We start from the raw sequence: 22,128 nt of genomic DNA, 5'->3' as shown, positions 1-22,128 counted from the left end.
TGGTTTTATGTTTACGCGGCGCGATGCAATGCAACGCGTAAAAAGACAGTATAAGTCATTATAATCAGTAATTATGTCCCCACTGGATGCAACGAATGCCTCGTTTGTAATGGGTTTTATTGGTTTTGTCTCATCACTCCGGCCAGACACAGCATCACAGTATGGTGAGGGGCGTAACATTTCCGTCACACACTTGAGGTATTCGGCCAATCACAATGCACTGGATAGCTGGCCAATCAGAGCACACCTCGCTTTTCAGACCGATGAGCTTTGTAAAAATTGACGCGTTTCAGAAAGGCGGGGCATAGAGGAGAAACAATAATGTACAGTATGTGGAAAATTTGTTTTTTGAACCTTAAACCGCATAAACACATTTCATTACACCAAATACACAAAATAATGTTCTTTTTTAGCAACGTCATATGACCCCTTTAAAAAGTTGCATATAAACATTAAATTGTACACATCAGATTTTTAAACAATATAATTGTTTCTACTCCAATTTTTTGTTGTAACAAACATTTACAATGTAATGAATATATTTAGCAAAATGCTCCTCTCTACAGTTGATTTTTTTCTAGCTAAATGGACATTGAATGGCTTTCCTGAGGTAAATGTAACATTATATTTAGAAGCTACGTTTATTGATGTCTTTCGGTGGTTTGAAACACTGATTGAACGATTACCTGAGACATGATACATTTCAGTAAGTTGTAATGTTTCTTTCAACACCTTCTGTTGTTCATTAATGTTTATTTCATGCTTCATAACTTCATAAAACTGAATTTTCATAAAACTGACAGAATTTGAAAGCTCAGTTAGTTTCATATAAAAAAAACTAACAAAGCACAAAGCTCATCACAATTATTGGATGGCAGGCACACTACAAATAATATATAATGAATTTTTCTTCATGCATCAACTGAAAACAGCATAGATTTTGATTCACTAAAATGAAGATTGATTAAAAACAAGAAATCGATACACACAGCTGACATTTTACCTGTTATAGCTTATCCATGTTGCGTGCATGAATTAAGACACTGACGCAGTCAAAAAATGAAAATTAAATGTGACTGTTTCAGTCAATAATTTCAACCCTCCAAAGCTAAATTTCTGAATAAAATTAAATTTAAATGATTATTTTCGTTTGCTGTAATTTTGGAGCATCACTCATTCATTCTAGCATACTCGTAACTGCCAACAACACTAGCATCAAGACAGTAAGTTCTGTTTTATGTATATATGAAAAAAAAATCTGTTTTACTGAAATTGTCTTTTTTTCTGTAGATTGCATCTGAACGCCTGACTCTTTGAGGCATGGTCGAGAGGTATTGATTTGCACATTACAGGCCGCAGGAGGAATTGGGCGCAAGCTTGTGCAACAATAAAAAAACTGCATGAACATGTATCTCTCAAGAAAAAGCCTTCACGTTAGCAAGAACTTAATATATAACCCTCAGAGTCTCTGCAACATCCTGATGCCAGAAATCCTGCAGGATACACATGCGGTGTAAGGATTATAACGACTCCAAACGATGATGAAAAGAGCATTTAATGTAGAGTAATTGGAGGTTTGCTCAAAACTGCTTTAGATAATAAAAGCGGCAGATTACAGTGGAAAAAGATTAGACTGCTAATATACAAGAAAGATGAGATTTCAGCACACAACAACAGGGAGAATGTATGAGGGAGGACTTTGTCTAATCATGCTAATTAAGAAGCATGCAAACTGGGACCTACAATCGTCTTTTAAACCGGATCTTTTATTGCCCTTCGGGTTTGTGAATGCAGGCAGAGCCTGAGGTGTTGAGATACACACATTTAACTCTACAGGAGATATCTGGGTCTTTGGAGGGCTGGAAATGCAGCATAAACTAGTTCAATGAATATCATCTAACCAGCTTTATCACTATTCTTCATGAACATGAAATGCTTGCAAACAACATTAAAACTAATGTTAATTTATTTAAAAATTAATTACAAGCAGAAACAATTCATTTCTTGCATGGTTTTGTTGTATCTGACACCCTCAGTGTCTCATCTTGAATTGGTCAATGCAGTGGTATTCAGACTTGAGAGAGTAAAAAAAACAAGGAAGCAATGGACAGAAATAAAAAGGTGTTTGAGAAACGTGATTTACAACACTTCAGTACTTCCCTCTACAGACAGACGGAGGAAACCAAAATTATATTAGATGCAGTAAATTACACGGATGTCAGACAGCATGAGAGAGGATAAAATAGGAAGCCAGTATGTGTTTAAGTATCACAAACAACACAAGTCTGACAGCATCGGAGAGGAAGAGGCAGGAAACAGCGCTGCTATAGAAACACAGAGTGGCTGTGTGTACAGACAGTGTGAAAAATGGAGACATCATAACTGAGGTCAACAACTGTCACATGACTGAACATCAAAACATCAGCTGTTAAATCAATCCAGCAAGCACTTCACATCTAAAACGCACTCAAACATACTGGCAACTCAGCTTTTAACAGAAGATTTTTCTGTAGGCAATCAATTATTTCCATGGATTTCAACTAAATCATTCGCTCAAATTTAATGATCAAATATCAACTTATCAGAAAAATCTATAATAATAATAATAATAAAAAAAGAGTAGAGCATTTAATTATCAATTTATTTTGACCACGTATTTATATTTCACTCCGAACAGATAAAAGACATTGAACTGGAATCAGCAACAGATTTTCTTTCTGTAAATACTGGTAGGCTGGTGAGCTGTATATCACTATATTAGCTGGAAATTCAGTTTTAAAAAAATATTGTTTATTTTTATTTGAATCAGTTTGATGAATTCTTGACTGAATGAACAGTCAGTATATATAATATTGACTGTAATATTATATATACAGTAATATTAGTGATATTACTGTAATAATATTGTGAAATAGTAATTTCACAGTAATATTGTGAAATATTAACTACATATTTATACTTTCTATAACTTTTCTATTGCAATATATTTTACGATGCAATTTACTGTATTCCTGTGATCAAAGCTGAATTTTCAGCATCATTGCTCTCATTCTAATATACTGATTTGTTGCTTAAGAAACATTTCTGATTATGATCAATGCTGAAAACAGATGTACTGCTTCATATTTTGGTGGAAACTGATACATTTTTCAAGACTTTTTGAAGAAAAGAAAGTTCAAAAGAACAGCATTTCTTTGAAACAGAACTTTTTTATAACATCATAAATGCCTTTACTGTCAACTTCTGGTCCGTTAAATGCACTCTTGCTGAATAAAAGTAATTTCTTAAAAGAAAAAAAAAAGAAAAAAAAGAAAAACTTGCTGACCACAAATTTTTGAATGGCTATATATATATAAAACATTGTTCTTGTAATAAAACATAATACTGTACAGTATTATTTATTTATAAAGCTGTTTCATTGCAGTGTACACGACAATTTAAATTGAAAAAACTTTAATAGGTGTACCATTGCTTTGGAAATTATCATAAAGTCCATTATTTTCCCTGACTGAACATCAAAACATCAGCTGTTAAATCAATCCAGCAAGCACTTCACATCTAAAACGCACTCAAACATACTGGCAACTCAGCTTTTAACAGAAGATTTTTCTGTAGGCAATCAATTATTTCCATGGATTTCAACTAAATCATTCGCTCAAATTTAATGATCAAATATCAACTTATCAGAAAAATCTATAATAATAATAAAAAGAGTAGAGCATTTAATTATCAATTTATTTTGACCACGTATTTATATTTCACTCCGAACAGATATAAGACATTGAACTGGAATCAGCAACAGATTTTCTTTCTGTAAATACTGGTAGGCTGGTGAGCTGTATATCACTATATTAGCTGGAAATTCAGTTTTAAAAAAATATTTTGTTTATTTTTATTTGAATCAGTTTGATGAATTCTTGACTGAATGAACAGTCAGTATATATAATATTGACTGTAATATTATATATACAGTAATATTAGTGATATTACTGTAATAATATTGTAATATTGTGAAATAGTAATTTCACAGTAATATTGTGAATTATTATCTACATATTTATACTTTCTATAACTTTTCTATTGCAATATATTTTACGATGCAATTTACTGTATTCCTGTGATCAAAGCTGAATTTTCAGCATCATTACTCTCATTCTAATATACTGATTTGTTGCTTAAGAAACATTTCTGATTATGATCAATGTTGAAAACAGATGTACTGCTTCATATTTTGGTGGAAACTGATACATTTTTCAAGACTTTTTGAAGAAAAGAAAGTTCAAAAGAACAGCATTTCTTTGAAACAGAACTTTTTTATAACATCATAAATGCCTTTACTGTCAACTTCTGGTCAGTTAAATGCACTCTTGCTGAATAAAAGTAATTTCTTAAAAGAAAAAAAAAAGAAAAAAAAGAAAAACTTGCTGACCACAAATTTTTGAATGGCTATATATATATAAAATATTGTTCTTGTAATAAAACATAATACTGTACAGTATTATTTATTTATAAAGCTGTTTCATTGCAGTGTACACACGACAATTTAAATTGAAAAAACTTTAATAGGTGTACCATTGCTTTGGAAATTATCATAAAGACCATTATTTTCCCTGGGATTTTTAATCATATTTCCATATAAATGTGTATTGTAATATTGTTTGCTATCGAATATTGAGATAAAATTGTTTGCTTTTATCTGCATTTCTGTACTACTCCATATATCTCAAAGCTCACACATGTAAAATAAAAATAATGCCAAGCTACATTTTTTCTACCAGTTGAAACTGTATTTACTGTATATGTGCAAAACTTTAGGTCATCAGAAAAAAAATCTAAATTGGTAGAGAACGCCGTAAATGAAAAAGGAAAAGAAGTTTTCACGAAAACAAGACCACGTGCAGTGTTATTACAGACTTTTGCAGTTTATTGTACTTGAGCTCAAACTTGACATGAGTAAACGGTCAGCCTGCGTAACAGCAGCTGCTGTGTACTGTTTATGGTTCAATTATGCTGTTCATGTCTTTGTCTGGTGATACTGTAATGACAATCATATAAGCAATGTCTTTAGTGCCCACACACTGATCAGCAGAGAGCCCTCCAAATCAACGGCCAAACCTTCTTGACTCTCTACATCCGCCAATGATGTAAATCAAATCATCTCAACCGCACAGGACACTGAGTGGAGACTGATTGCAATTACAGGAGCTCTGGAGATGCAGAGGAGGACGAGGAGATGTGCAGGAGAGCACAGAGGTGGATGAAGTGTTAAGCTTCAAGTGACATTATCTTGTCCTATCCGTTCATCCTGTCCTCAACCAATGGACTTTCTCCATCGCTCTATCGGTTTATCTGTGCACTCTGTGTCTCTCTAACAAAGTTCAGAATATTGGAATTAAAAGATGATGACTAACAACATATCAGAAAATCATGAGGCTGCATAACACTGAGCTTTTTTTCTGGGAAAGCAGGAATAGTAATGGCTCATCAATTACAAATATCAATGACTCATCTTTTTTGCACACAAATTTTTGTCCAATAAAATGCCATCTAGAATGAAAATGATATAGAAAATCATTATTTGTTGGTGTGTTCAGCTGTTCAACATTCATGACTTAATTTCCTTTCCCAGCCATGAGTTGGTTGCAAAAGAAGTGCCTGGAATTATTCATTTTGAAGTTAAACTGCATATGTAACATATAGTGTTAATTTTGTCAGCTATTTTCAATTTTAGTCTTAGTCCCGTGTTAAATGTCCTTGTTAGTTTTTATCATATTTAGTCAACCTTATCCTATTAAGTTTTAGTCACGTTTTAGTGGACTAAAAGTCTCATTTTAGTCTAGTTTTAGTCAATGAAAACTTGACATTTTATCAATAAGATTATTATTAATTAACCGTAAAGAGGTATTCATTTTGGCAGCCATTTTTTATTTAGTCTTAGTCTTACTCAAATGTACATTTTAGTTATCATAATTGTTCAAACTTGTCCTGTTTTTGTTTCGTCAAGTTTAAGTCAATGAAATGTATGAGCATTTTAGCAAGGTTTTAGTCAAATCTGAGTCACATTTTTCTCATGCTGTATAATGGTTAAACTGATCAAAATTATTTTTGCTCAAATTTATAATTGTAATGATTGCTGTCATTTGAGAAATTTACTTTTGCATTTCAGGTATTGCACTTTCACCAGTAAGCACAAATCAATAGAATGTGGACTCATGGTGTGTTTTACCTCATCTAGTGTACTGATATATTGTAGGCTTTTTATTATATAATTTAATACCAAAGACTTATGCAGTCTCTGTCTACATTATGAAAACTGCTAAAACAAATTAAAAATATTATAACAGTGAAATTCCAAGTAATTCCACTATAATTCTAAATGGCAATAGCCTATTTATCTATAGGGTAACAGCAGTTGAGTAAGTGCATTTATACAGCAACCACAGTCGCAAACAATATAGTCGAGATCTCATGACAGAACACAGACCGGCTGAGTGATGCTTTCATTTAGATTGCTAAACTCCAGCTTGTTTGTCAGTGTTTTCAGGTCATCAGCGGCGGCGCTTCTGCAATGAGGAGCGAGCGCGTGCGCATGGTCGCCAGATTGCTTAAAATAAGCAAAACACCGGGCAGAAAATGTGTCCTTATAACAGCGAAGCTCAGATTCTGGGATTTGAACTTTTGATATCTGGCAACTGCATTCATGAGAGCTCGCGTAGTAGCTTGTAGAGCAGTCCGCAATAACATTTTGTTTCCACATACTGTACATTATTGTTGCTCCTCTCTGCCTGCCTTTCTGAAATGTGTCGATTTTTACAAAGCTCATCGTTCTGAAAAGCTCTGCTCTGATTGGCCAGCTATCCAGTGCGTTGTGATTGGCCGAACACCTCAAGCGTGTGACAGAAATATTACGCTTCTACCATATTTGGAAACACAGTGTCTCCACGACATGGCGGCAACAGCAACAATACTAAAGCGAGAATAAAAGTTACGCCTTCTTTCTTTGCATGAACATTTGGGCGGTGTTATGCAAATCTTCCCACACAGTGATGTAGATGTGGGGGCGTGTTTAAATGAAGCACTTTAGGAAGCTGTGGACGAGTCTTAACTTTTATAAAGAATCTCTCTTTTTTTCTGCCCCCCCCCCCCCCCAAAGAAATAGCAAGGAACACAGAATTAAACATATCATTTTAAAGTAAAATGACTAAAATATTATTTTCTTCTAAAACATACTCCAATAATCTGATTTAGTCTATATTTTACTTTGCAAAAAAAGAATAATAAACTAAACTAATTTCTTATTAGATACATTTAACATAGCAAGTGATAGAAAAGAAAAAAAAATACATTAAAAATTTAATCCAAACAACTGAAAAACAAAGAAAAAAATCCTCACAGCTCAGAAACGCAAAATTATGGGCATATTCTGAGAATACATAATTAATAAACAGGATTTGATTATTAATTCAAGATTATCTTCAAAAGTGCCGCTCGCCTTGGCGGGAAAAGGCGCTATTTACGGAAGCTAACCTTTGGCCAGCGGGCAGAGGAATCTGTCTCAGGTGGGCTCTGTGTTTGAGATAAGGTTTTGCCCATTTCTATTATTCAAAGTCTGCCGCTGCCGGTGGCGCTTCTTCCATAATCACAGAGCATTTTCTCTGCCAGTAACACAGTTGCTCGAGTTGAGACTGCTGGGCCATTCAGAGAGACACCAGGAGGCGTGCTTGTGACACACACCCGGAGCAGTGGGCAGCCATTTATGCTGCGGCGCCCAGGGAGCAGTTGGGGGTTCGGTGCCTTGCTCAAGGGCACCTCAGTCGTGGTATTGAAGGTTTCATAACCTTTGGGTTATGAGTCCGACGCTCTAACCATTAAGCCACGACTTCACCTTTATATTCGTTTGGCAGTAACTTCAGTATTTGCTGGCAAAGGCCAGTTCATTACTGCGGTGTACCAGACGGACAGATGCGCTTAATCAGTATGACGCTAGACGATTACCACTGGAACTATTGACGAGTCAAAGACTGGAATTTTGCCACCGAAAAACATGATTACTCATGACACAGTGCAGCAAAAACTCTGTGAAGATGAACAACGCACAAAAGACACACACAAGAACCAAAGACATGCATAACACAAGCATGACTTTAACATACTTTTGTGACATATCATGATAAGGTGACATATCATGAAAATCGGACTTTTCCAGGTTTTAAGTGCTATAATCAGGTCCCCGGTGCATCTACCAACCAAGGAAACGTGAAAAATATTAACCCAATCATTTTGTATGATAATCAGAACCAAAACGGATGTTTTTAGCAAATATGAGCTGCAGCTCTATTCTGGAAAGGGGGGGGGGGGCAGCAGCTCATTTGCATTTAAAGACACAGGCCCGAAAAACAGCGTGTTTCTGCTTCCACTCAAAATAGGCATTTTCAAAATTATATAATAAACTATCTGTGGAGTATTTTGAGCTGAAACTTCACAGACACATTCTGGGGACACCAGAGACTTATATTACATCTTGTAAAAAGGGGCATAATGTGTCACCTTTAAGGGATAGTTCACCCAAAAATGAAAATTCTGTCTTTATTTACTCACATTCATGCTGTTCCAAACCTGTATGAATTTCTTTAATCTGCTGAACATAAAAGCAGATATTTTGAAGAATGTTGCTAAACAAACAGTTGCCAGTTCCCATTGACTTTCATAGTATTTTTCCCCCTACAATTCAATAGGGACCATCAACTGTTTGGTTACTAAGATTCTTCAAAATATCTTGTTTTATGTTTCACAGAAGTAAGAACCACATACAAGTTTGGAACAACTTGAGGGTATAGATGAAAGAATTTTCCTTTTTTGGGTGAACTATCCCATCAAATGAATGGAAATATGTAGTGTGAACACTCTCTAAACATCTCCATTTGTGTTCCACAGAAAAAAACTGAAAGTAATGCTGGTTTGAAATGACATAAGAGTGAATAAATGGTGACCATTGTTTTTGGGTGAACTTTCCCTTTAAATCTATAAAAGAATGCAAAGTTGGACTGCAACCGAATTCATATGGCCATTTTCTGAAATAATCTATTTCCTCCTAACTCTGCAGTATCTCAATACACATCATTTTTCATTCATAAAGAAAATGTGCTATTCACTCCATTCATTGAATGTGAAAAATGTACTAGCTTCACTTTAATGAAAATGCCATTTCTCCATCATGAAGCAACTCTTGCACAGTATTTAGATGTGGAGTGTTTCCATGGCATCAAATCCTGCAACCGCAACCTTCTCCTGCCAATTTTAAATTGTAAAAAGAATGGGAGGGTGGAGCTACTCAAGGTATACTAATTACTGCAAAAAATTAACAGCGGACAATGTTAACTTGGTACACTGTGGTCTGACAAACTTTTTTTTTGCTCCCAAGTGTAACTAATGGCCAATAAGGGAAAAGTAAGTGCTCTCTCTCTGAGCTGAAACTCTTTGCTTAAAATGGTTAAAGAAGAGGGAATTACATTTATGAGGTGCTGCTGAAGAGCTGATGTAATTATGGCAAAGACAAGACTAAATTATTTTGAGTGGGAGGATGTTATACACAAATGCTGTCACGCCCTTTACACAATATATGCATTACAGAGAAGATAGCTATGCTAATAGTGAAAAGAGTTACTGTCGTTTAGCGTTTCATTTCCATCCAAATGAACATACATATTACACATCAGGATGTGCTGATAAACAGATTTAAATGATTTACATTTCATCTTTATGCACATTATTCATCATTTTAAATCAAGGCCAATGACATGACGCAAAAAACAGCTAGAGATGAAGGATGGAAGGGGGGAAAGATTTATAAAAAAAAATCTAATTAGGGATGTCACAATATAACTAGTATTGATGATAACAGTGATTTTTTTAAAATTTTGTTCAAACAAAGTTTTAGATCACATGTTCGATTAATACTGGTGTGCCTCAAGGCTCAGTTTTAAGCCCTCTTCTGTTTATTACTCATCCTTCAGGGCTCGACAGTGCGACCATTTCAGTCGCATTTGCGACTGACTAAATTTTTTTAAGCGAAGTAAAGTAAAAAGAAAAGTAAGCGTCAAGCCCTGTCCTTTAACTTTAGATCACATTTTTCATAAATTTGGCATAAATTTCCATTGTTATGCTGACGACACCCAACTCTAAAGTATCTGCCTTCAAAGCATAACTCACAAACGCACCGCAAAGGTAACTATGTTGTGATAATGATGCCTCAAACCTGGCAAATTTTGCCAAAAAGCCAAGTTCTTCCTCAAAAGATGTTATTTTAACCTGTACAATCTGACTTCAGATGTCGAGAAAATTACAGCTTCAAAGTAAAACATGAGTTTGTCATCAAAAACAAAATATGTGCAAAAACCTTTACCATCCTCTGATTTCACCAACTTGAGAAAATTACAAAAAAAGTGTGAAAATTATAAAAAAGAAAGAACATGAAAAGAATAACAGGTGCGAAAACCAGGCTGTAATCACTAGATGCAGGTCTTTCTAGAGCCAAATAGACAATTTGAGACACTCAAATAACTTCTTTTTCTCCTCCACTCATCTCATTGTTCACCGCTCTGAACTCCTAACAATTACGCTACTGCATTCATTCAGTTGGCACAGGCTATACAGGATACAGCGCTGTGGGCTCTGAGTCACTGCTAATGACTGCTGGGAAGCAGAGAAACTAGATAAAGCGGGACGGTCTAATTTTCCGGTGGAAAATGGGTGCAGTATGAGCCATATGATAAAAGACTAGCGTGCCTTCCTGTCCGTTTAGCTTCTCCAGACAAGAGCGGACCAGCCCAGAAAGCAGCTCCTCACACACGCTGATCTGACAACATCCTGCCGACTACGCCAGTGTCGGACAGAAGTCTGGGCAGCGGGTGGGGCATCTGTGCTTGGACAGGAAGATGTAAGAGGACGTGACCCCACCTTCTGCTAGATCTCTAATTCCAGACATTGCCATGGCAACTGGTAATGTTATTTGCCGAAGACACTGGCAGTTTCGGGAGTACAAGGACCTGCTGGAAATCGGGCACAGCAGCGTGTCACTAATCAACACTTACGCCATTGAAGCAAGAGGTTTAAAGCTCAATCACAGAGCACAATTTTATCGGTAAAGCACTTCATGAGCATTAGAGGTTACATGAATTCCATAATGAAATTTATGAAATTCTCAAGTTTCAACAATTCAAGAAAAACAATTCTAATTTTCCTTTACTGGCACTGGGGGTTTAATACCTTGGCGCATTCCCCACTACACAGACTTCTTCTCTGGTCGATGTTTGGGCTGCTTCCTCAACAACAGCGGCCAGTGGCGGAACGTGATCTGATGCTGGGGCCTTCTGCTTGCTCGTGTGGGGCTGTTCTTCCTCGTCGTCCTCCTCCTCTACCTCCATCCTCTCCTCTTTCCCTTTTCCCTCGCTTTCATTGTCACTCTCTTCCCCGAGGATGTCATCCACCTGCCAAAAAGAGTTAAACGTACAATTAAAGGATCTGTCAAGGTTTGTTTGTAAATGTCAAATTGTTGTATATTTATTATTCATTTTATTTTCAATGACCAAAGTCATAATTTAGTTCAACATTTTCCACACTCACTTCAACTCTGAAATAAATAGGCTGTTTTTATAGCTGCCAAGCCTTTAAGGCTTCTATGTTCAAAAGCCTCTTTGCATGTAAATTGCAACCAAAACAGCATTTTCTTACATATTTGTTGAATAAAATGCATATAAGTCAGAATGCTGAACAAACACTCACAAAAATAAAGGATGTAAACTATAAAACATCCAAAACGCAAAAGATTTACACCCATTCACTCAGAGAGTGTGAAATGAATGGGAGTCTATGGCTGCATAAATTACTGCAAAAATGACACTTTAAAATTATTTAAAAAAAATACTAAGCTTTGGTAAATAATAGTTTAATATTGTCATAATAAATATTCAAATACTGTATGCATAAAATCAAGAATTCCTTTTTTTTTTTTACTAGATAGCAGAAATCTTGTCCAAATACAAGATAGATTCTCATATTTTATATTTGTTTCAACTTTGTAGAATTTTACTCCACTGTTACACTTTCATTGTTCTGGGTCAAAAAATGACAAGTCAAGGCATGACCATTTTGGAACAGTCTAGGAGAGTTAGTCTCAAACATCTACTCTTAGTTTGTGAAAACCCAAAACCATTTTTTAACAAATGTGTGATATCATGAGATAATGCATACATCTTACTAAAATTAGAAAGTTGCAGAAGTTTGGTGCAAGTTATTTCAACAACTTAACTTTTTCGAATTGGGGTTTTCAGCTATGAGTTACGATACGTGTTCATAGTGCACTGAACACTTCCCAAAAATTCAATTTGTCACGATATGACCCCTTTAACGTGTATGAATGTTAGCACTCAAGTGTTTAGCCTCGGTCTGGGCTTTCACTGATACATGTTAGTGCTTTCATAAAGGCAGACTGGGGGCTCAGATCACCCCAATTATTCTTAGCAAGAGCCGTTAGACAGGCACTGGCAAAAATGATCAACAACTTCACATACGACTGATCTCTCTACTGGCCCAGTGTAATTGCTCTCTCCTCCTCTTGGGAATACCAATCAAACACACCATTTTTCCCCTTCTGCTTATTATTACAGTGAATGGAGCCTCTGAAACAGCCTGCAGAAAATATGCCAAAGCCATGTACACAGGTTATAAATGAGCTCAAGGAAGGGTGCTTAAAAAATAGCCCCACAGAACTTTTTCCAGTTTAATCTGACAGATAAGCGTAATGAGAGGGAAACATTTAATTAAAAGTAGACTGTTTGTGAGGAGTGTTATCTAGAAGCATCTTAGAAGATGGAACAATCCCCAGGCACCCATGGGATGCAATTATGAACGGCACCATAGCGAATCTAAGAAGTGAATTAAATCATACTTTAAGGCAAGTTCTAACGCTGAAGGAGCCATTAACTCCGCCTTTAGCATCAGACGAAAGGTCAAGAGCAACATTACTGCACTGTTCACTAATACTTCACTAATAAATGCTGATTAGTTGTAACATTAAAAATTACAGATATAGTTCATTAATAATTAGGTCAAACTAGAGAACTGTATGTCCAATGTCTGGTATAAATAGGAATAAATCTGTTTTAAGTCAACATGAAATAGTAACTGCCACCAATTTTTATTTGTGTGATGCAAGCTATTCAATGGGAAAACAAAGTAGGATGGAATCTGATTATATCAATTGAACCATTCGAAGCAATCTTCAACTAAACTGATATTATTTAATATCCTAGCAGTCAAACACATTCAAAAGAAAATATTTAAATCTCACTCAATCTTTCAAAGGTCAAATGACATTTTTAAACACTGACCCTATTGTGTTTGAATGGCTCCTTGGTATGGGAGTGTCAATATATTGGAATAAAAATGTGATTAATGGTGATATTTAAAAAAAATGAAATGCTAATATCATGTTAATGCTACACATATGATAATATGATATAGGGTTGTGCCGATAGACGATAGTATCATCTATCGACGATAGTAAGAGATATCGACGATAGCAGATGTCTTTGTCCATAGTCAAGACGATATTAGGCTCATTCTCCTATTAATGTATTAAATTATAATAATAATAATTATTATTATTATGATTAGGCGGCCTATTACCGTATAATTCGGTTATCAAATTGCCCCACTATTTCACTTCAGCACCACATTTCACACACACACACACACACACACACACACACACACACACACACACACACACACACACACACACACACACACACACACGCGCACACATGCGCGCAAATGAGGATTAGAGCCTGTAGCCAGTGAAGGAGTCTCCAACCACAAACAGACGTACATCGTCTGCTGATATAAGGTATTTTGTTGCACTTTAACAAGTAATCTGAACGGCCTATATATGTGCAATATTTTAACCGAGCCCTCACTAACTGAGTTTAATGCCACAGTTATGTTAGAATGCATCTCATTCTTGTTTCTGGGGCGGTGCGTTGGGCTCGTGGTCCGGAGCGCTGTATGACTGATGTATCCGTACACACACACACACACACACACACACACACACACGCATGCACACGCGCGCAAATGAGGATTAGAGCCTGTAGCCAGTGAAGGAGTCTCCAACCACAAACAGACGTACATCGTCTGCTGATATAAGGTATTTTGTTGCACTTTAACAAGTAATCTGAACGGCCTATATATGTGCAATATTTTAACCGAGCCCTCACTAACTGAGTTTAATGCCACAGTTATGTTAGAATGCATCTCATTCTTGTTTCTGGGGCGGTGCGTTGGGCTCGTGGTCCGGAGCGCTGTATGACTGATGTATCCGTTCAATTTAACTTTACTCCAAATATATGAACTTACCCGTTTTAAATACTTTATATTTAAAGTGTTTGTTTATGTCCAATATTTAGTGTTAAACCGTTGGTCTTTAAATGAAATCTACTATTGATTTTCACCGTTGACTGATTTTACAAACCTTTTAGACTGATAACGTCTGTGCGCAGACGCGCCAAACGTGTCACAGGACGCGTGGTATGACAGTTGTGTCCGACTATATATGAATTAGCCGTTTTAAATACAGTATTTTTATATTTAACATGTTAGTTTATCAGTATGTTTGAAAGCATATTATTTCGATTATTGGTGCTTCCATAGGCTCACTCTCGCGCACCCACGCGCTTTAAAACACCAAATAGTTATGCTATGACAAGTACAGAGAGTCTCTCTCTTGCCCCACCCACGCACGATAATATTGTGTATCGTCGATCTCACAGGCTGACGATATGTGACCCTGGAGCACAAAACCAGTCTTAAGTTGCACTGGTATGTTTGTAGCAATAGCCAAGAATGCATTGTATGGGTCAAAATTATCGATTTTTCTTTTATGCCAAAAATCATTAGGATATTAAGTAAAGATCATGTTCCAGGAAGATATTTTGTAAATTTCCTACCATAAATATATCAAAACTTCATTTTTGATTAGTAATATGCATTGCTAAGAACTTCATTTGGACAACTTTAAAGGCCATTTTCTCAATATTTTGATTTTTTTCAGCTTTCAGATCATGTATAAATCTCAGTTTCGAAAAACTGACACTTAAGATTGGTTTTGTGGTATTGTGGTACATATGACGATTTGAAAAATGACTGTATCGCCCAACACTAATATGATACGCTCCAACACAGTAGGTGGCGGTGTTTCCCCTAAATGCTGGTTGCTACACATTATAAACAACAACAACAAAAATTAAAACAATAGCAACGATGCAGTGTATAGTTACTACTGCCACACATTATGTGGCAAAAAGCTGATACTGTGACAGCCCTACTTCTTGCTAGTAAACAAGTTAATCACAGTCCCCATGCACTGAAAACAATAGCATTCAAGCAAATCAAAATCCAGTGACCAAATGGGACAATATAATAGATCAGCACCTCTAAAGTGACCTAGTGCTGCTGTAATGCACAGACATAATTACATGAGCGAGGAAATTGATAAGGGCAAACAGATGGAGCAAAGAGAGAGACAATTCCCCAAAAGCCCTGTCCCACAGATGCACAATCATCAGCTTTACCGGCTGCACAATGGCATGAAATGTGGTATAAATGCACTGTGGTTCCCTCTAAATAGCAGTAAGGCACTTGGTTTCTCATTACTGAGGTCCAATGTGACTGTGAAGCTGTGCAAACACATATGGACTCAAACATACAACCTGAATTGGTCATTAAAAAAAGCACACATTACATGGAAGATTTGGATTTATTGCATGGGGCACAGCCAACCCAAATGAACCCTGGAAAGCAAACACTGGCTCCAGGGCTGACAGCCCACCATCACCAGCGCATACTTAGTAGAGGCACCCACATATTTGGAAGTGTTTTATTAAAACGTTTCATCACTGTATAGTAACACAAAGATGCACGACTCTATAAGGTCATAGCCTTTGATAAAAACTCATTATACAAATATGAACAAATAATCTTACAATGCACATACTTCAACTTTCGCTCATGACTTTGCAAACTCCGGCAAGACATGCCCACATTAACTAATTAGACACATTAATTAGAAGTAAAATCATTGAGAAAACAGAGCAAACCTTTGGTTTGTCAGACATTTTTTCAGTCAAAATGATTGTGAATTTCAACTAAATCATTATGTGTCCTTGCTAGGAATCCTTATATGTGGGCAAAGCCTTTTATTTTGTATGGGCCATGAAACAAAAACTGGCAGCATCATTCCCAAGTTAATAAAAGCAGAGACTCAGCAAGCCCCCAATTCACTGACAGGCAGAAAGATATTGGGAAAGTGATGGCGACTCATTGCTCGGCAAGGGAGGATTTTTAATACTTCAAAATTTACTTTCAGACACTTTTTTGACAAGAGTGCAATCAAATACAGATCTGTCAAGTTAAAAGCAGCACTTATATTGCATGTCTTCCCTACTTTGAATTTGGTCTTTGATAACATTTCTCAAAGTGAAGGAACAGCAGTTGCCCTGATGATCTTGGTATAGAAAAGCAGACTAAAAATATATACTTGCATTAAAGCCACCAGTGAATTTCCAGTGGAAACATTCTTAATTATTAAAATTCTTCACATTGAGACACTATAAGGTGATAGACTTGGACTACATTTGGACTACAATACAAACTACATTTTTAATGATACTAAGTGCCAGTTCATAGGGTAAAATAGATCAACTTCACTGTGTTGCACAAGGCTCAGCCTTAAGTAAAAAAAAAATACAAAATACAAAAAAAAATAGAGAAAGTTGCCAGAAGAAATGCCAATTTTTCTATCAAAAATTACATTTACAAATCACTTTATAATTACAGTGGATGTCGGCATCTTTTACACTAATGTGAAGTCCAGGGAACAGACGGTTCTCAGGCACATTGTGGGTTTGTCTCTCTCATTCTCAGCTCAGTGAGGAGTCAAGCACTGATATATTAACCCTCAGGGGTCCGAGGGTGTTTTGGGGCCTGGAAAAGTTTTAACATGCCCTGACATTTGTGCTTTTTTTAGTTGCTTACAAACATTTGAATGTCTAAAGTTTAATAACACCGTAATCAGCACAAACTGGGCTACAATAATATGTGAGCAGCATGTATGTACGTGATTGTGTTTTTAAGAAAACAACGTTTATGCGTGCTTAGTGAAAAACTAAAATTTTAAAGTCACTGAAATAAGGCCATAAAACACATACAGGACATTTGATCACAAGACTATTGAGAACTGATCTTGAAGTCTATAGTTTTTGCTTCAAAATGATGTGAAAATCATCTTACTCACTCATTCACAGAAAACAATATATTGATTTAAATTTTCTAAGACACTTTTTGTGTAGAAAAGGTATATGCGAGTAGGCGTGAATGATCATGAATAATGATGTGATTCACACCTGAGAAGACAAAGGCCTGCATAATGAGCTGAATTTAAAAAAGTAATTCAATTACATGTCTCATCACTCTTGCTGGGTAAGTTTAAGGCGGCTACTTTAGAAGACCACCATCAGCACTACAGTTCCATGCAGACATATGGCTGGAGAAAAGTCGATAAAGTTGAATATTGCTGCTATGCTTTCAACTGACCTCATACTCAAAGGCCCTGCTCGGATATGGCCATGGCGAAGCACTGCCATAAAAATGAAGTAAAGGTATAAAATAGCCTAGTAATTAATGCATTTGCAACATGTTGAGCTGTCGGGCTGTAACCCAACGGTTGGTGTCTGAGCGTGAAGTAGTGGGGATGAGGGTCAGCACCTCTAAACCTGAGGCCATGAATCTCAGCTGTAAAAGGAGGACTTTGGATAGGGGGCAAGTTGCTTCCCCAAGTGAGTGAGTGAGTGAATGAATGAGGCATTTATATAGTACTTTATCGTGTATTGCTGTACACCCAAAACGCTTTACAATCATATGAGGGAGACTCTCCTCAACCACCACCAGTGTGCAGAATCCACTTGGATGAAGAGACGGCAGCCACAGTACAACGGCGCCAGTGCGCTCACCACACACCAGCTACAGGTGGAGAGGAGAGAAAGTGATAGAGCAAATTCAATGGATGGGGATTATTAGAAAGCCATGATTGACAAGGGCCAGAGGAAGAAATTTGGCCAGGACACCGGGGAAATTTGGCCAGACTGCATGGTGAATACCCCCTGCTGGCCCCACTAACACCTCTTCAGCGGCAACCTAGTTTTCCCCAGGAGGTCTGTCATCCAGGACTAGGCTCAACCCTGCTTAGCTTAAGTGGGCAACAAGTCTTGGGCTACAGGGTAATATGGCTGTGGCAGGAGGAGTTCAAGTATCTCAGGCTTTTGCTCAGGATTGAGCACAGGTTAGAGCATAACATTGATAGGTGGATCAGTATGGTGACAACAGAAAGCCAGTTGATGTACCGGACCATTGTGTTGAAGCGTGGTGGAGTCGAGACTGAGGGCGAAGCTTGCAATTCACCATTCGATGTAGCCTCACCTATGTTCATGAGCTTCAGGTAGACACCAAAAGAATGACTTTTTTTGTATAAGTAGCTGAAAGAGTTTTGGGTGGCCTGGGAACACCTTGGGATACCCCAGAATGAGCTGGAGGAAGTTTCCGGAAAAAAGGGCATGTAGACGGCCCTGCTTAGCCTGCTGGCACCACAACCCAGTCATGGAAAAGTGGCAGGTGAATGAATGAGTGTTTAAGCTGTGGTATTTGTGAAGGAAATCCAAGATTAATTCTTGTTCAGTGCTGGGTTAGTTTTCCCTTCCTTTCACCAAATATTGACTCTCGTAATTATAAATATGCAATAAAACATGAGCATTTAACACCTGGGCTAGGGGAAGCATCTCAAACAACGGCATACCCAAAGGCTCTGCACAGATGTGGCCACAGCAAAGCACTGTGGTAAAAGTATGAAATATGTTGAGCTGTTGGGCAGTGACCTTCAGTGCTTACTTGCGTGGTTCATACTCAAAGACCACCATCATACTCAAAGGCTGTGCGTGGATGTGGCCATGACAAAGCACTATGGTAAAAATGAAGTAAAAAAATTGCCTAGTAGTTAACGCATTTGCACCATGTTGAGCTGTCGGGCTGTGACCTTCAGTGCTTGGGTGGTTTGTGGCTGAGTGTGAAGTGGTGGGAAAGAGGGTCAACAACTCTAAATCTGAGGCCAGGATTATCACTATAAAAGGTGGACTCCCCACTTTGGATGAACTACTTCCGGAGGAGGAGGAGTGCAGGTATCTCAGACTTTTGTTCATGAGTGAGGGCAGGTTGGAGCATGACACTGATAGGTGGATCAGTATAGTGACAACAGTACTGAACCCTCTTCATTTGGCACATGAGGAATGTCCTTTTATGCTGTAAAAAGGTGTGTTTGGTGGGACTAGAAGAAAGCGGTGGGACGAGGGGTGCTTAATTAGTGTGTGCATATAACGCTAGCCAACAAAAAGTGAATTTTTTAACTTGTTAAACAGTCCAAATTAATTAAGTTAATTTTTCCATACTGTTTTGTATAATTGGTTTAGTGAAACATGTGCTTAAATCAAACATGTGCTTCAAAAAACAAAAGCACTACACTTTTTGTGGATCCCCCACAGTTGTGTCTGTGCTTGTGCAAGTGCCATGAAAGGTTGTCAAATAAGCATGTTTTTATACTGTCAAAATTTTAATTCTTCCAGTCCAGTTGAGTTTGACTCTGAATAAGGTCTGGATGAGAGTCACAAGGGAGTCTGGTATGGGAGCACAACTTCAAAATTTCCAAAACTAGAGGTGAAGACTTGTGCATGACTACCCCATATGCACATATCTTGCAGAAAACAAATTAGAGACGATTTTTTTTTTGCCCAGCGCACGAGGGCATAAAGGCTTAAAATAAATGCTGTGCAAAAGTGTCAGGTGGGAGGCCATGCAGATTTGCCTGCCAAATCCTTGCGTCCAAATAATAGTCAATGCCCACAAATTTGGAAAGGAACTTTTCATAACGTAGCAGCTGTCTGGGTGAAAACACGAAGGCCGACTGGGAGTGCGTCACAAAGAGCCGCCAGGAACGAAAAAGCATTTGGTCATGTTACATTATTCATAACCTAAAAGGTAAAATATATTGCACGAATTCAGTGATGCTATGTAAAGTTCTCCAACCCCAAATGTTAAAAGTCACCTCAAGGCTGCAGTCGAGCTGCCTTACTGTACGGCCCATCACCGCACAGATGAATTATTCATTACAGCTTCAGTGAAACATACAGCACAGATTTAGTAATATCTCAGAAGGTTCCTATGACTCCACACAGCGGTTTCTCACTGTAAAAGATGAACACCCAGAGCTTGAAAGAAGTCTCAGGAGAGAGAAAATGATGGAGCTCCTGCTATGTAGAGATTTAAGAAATGTAATATGAGGCTTATAGCCATCATTTATTTCAACACGACCAAACTAAGATAATGTCTGTCCCCTTCAAGTCAAATCCAAAGAACAATAAATCAGCATAAAAAAGTGCATTCAAATGATAAACTGAATTGCAAATAGTTGGTTACTGTCGGTTAATTGTGTTTTTCTAGATCTTTTCTATTTAGGTTTTTTAGTTTTAATATTTAAAAACGTACTCTGTTACTAACGTAACCTCGGTTCCCTGAGATAGACGCTATGGGAAAACTCCTTTTTCTCAGAATACTGAAGCTTTTCAATAACGCAGTGTAACTGCACAGCTATTGGTTTGTGCAGTGAATTAAAAAAATTAACCAATGGCTGCAGAGGCTGCGGAGCTGCACGAGCCTATGGCGACTAAGCCCACCAGAATGGGCGGGGCGCATCTGGCTATATAAGCGGCACTTCACCATAGGATCCTCAGGTTTCTTCGACTGAAGCGACGACTCGATGAGTCGTGCAGCTACATAGCACGGCCAGCAACGCAGTACTCGTTCCTGTATCTCAGGGAACCGAGGTTATGCTAGTAACCGAGTACGTTCCCTATCGATACTTCACTCGTACTGCGTCTTGCTAAGACGCTATGGGGAACCAGTACAATCTTGCCGTGCTATGCTAGAGGAACGACTAATACTTGAACTTGCCTTGAGCACCAATGGGGACCAGAGGGACCAAGTATTTTGCAGGGAAGCTCCGCAGGAGGCGACAGGGCCAAACTCACAGAGGTCGGCCCGGCGCTGTGTAATCGTTCCAAGATAAATTGTACAGCCTCGGAACCCAGTGGGGGCCAAGAGTGTACAGTGAAGAAGGCAAACGCCTGAAGCACTGGTTTTGCCATATGGCCAGAGTAAGTCCGTTTAAGCAGAAAGGACCCGAGCCTGTAAGGGGTTCTTACTCCCATGGGGCATTGTAGGCCCAAAGAAGAGTACGCTAGCTTGATAGCGTCAATTATCCATTTGGAAAGTCTCTGCTTCGAGACCGGAGTCCCTCTGGTGCGGCCACCTAAGCATACAAAAAGCTGTTCCGACTGCCTGAACGGGACGAAATGCTCAATATATATTCTCAATGCCCTGATAGGGCAGAGTAAATTCAGCTCTTGGTCCTGCTTCAAAGGAGGAAGTGCCGAAAGAGCTATTACCTGTGCTCTGAACAGAGTCGAGAGCACTTTAGGTACATAACCATGCCTCGGCTTCAGGACGACCTTGGAGTCGTTGGGCCCGAATTCGAGGCAGGCTCCCATCGAGAGACCAGAGGTGCAGAGCCCACCGCTCGGGCTGGGGGTGCCATATCATTCTGTTCGCCTGAGAGAGGAGGTTACGTCTCAGGAAAATGGGCCACGGGACTGCTGAGAGCAGCAGAGACAGCTCTGAGAACCAGTGCTGGTTCCTCCAGAGCGGGGCCACCAACAGAACCTTGTGTTTCAGTTCCCTGATTTGCCTGATTACCTGTGGGATCAGGGCGATCGGGGGAAAACCATAAAGGAGGAGGTTGGGGGCCAGTCGTGGGCCAACGCATCCCTGTTCTTTGAAAAGTAAATTGGGCAGTGAGCGTTGCCTTCTGAGGCAAAGAGGTAGACCTCTGCCTTGCCGAAGATCTCCCAGATTCTTGAACCGTATGTGGGTGGAGCATCCACTCTGCTGAGGGGATGTTGCTCCGAGATAGCA

At 38.2% G+C, this 22,128-nt stretch overlaps 1 protein-coding gene across 1 annotated transcript in view; it reads right to left on the bottom strand.

Annotated features, from left to right (window-relative positions):
* Positions 1-11,258: 11,258 nt before the first annotated feature.
* Positions 11,259-22,128, bottom strand: part of LOC107552324 (RNA polymerase II subunit A C-terminal domain phosphatase-like) — a 54,214-nt gene continuing 43,344 nt past the window's right edge. The window contains exon 4 of the mRNA XM_016234185.1: positions 11,259-11,486. Coding sequence (XP_016089671.1) covers positions 11,259-11,486 — 228 coding nt within the window. The remainder of the gene's footprint in view (positions 11,487-22,128) is intronic.

This window comes from Sinocyclocheilus grahami, unplaced genomic scaffold, assembly GCF_001515645.1.
Source record: "Sinocyclocheilus grahami isolate Dianchi unplaced genomic scaffold, SAMN03320097.WGS_v1.1 scaffold446.1, whole genome shotgun sequence".
Taxonomy (NCBI): domain Eukaryota; kingdom Metazoa; phylum Chordata; class Actinopteri; order Cypriniformes; family Cyprinidae; genus Sinocyclocheilus; species Sinocyclocheilus grahami.
Note: the sequence above shows the minus strand (reverse complement) of the source record. Positions and strands in the feature narration are given on the sequence as shown.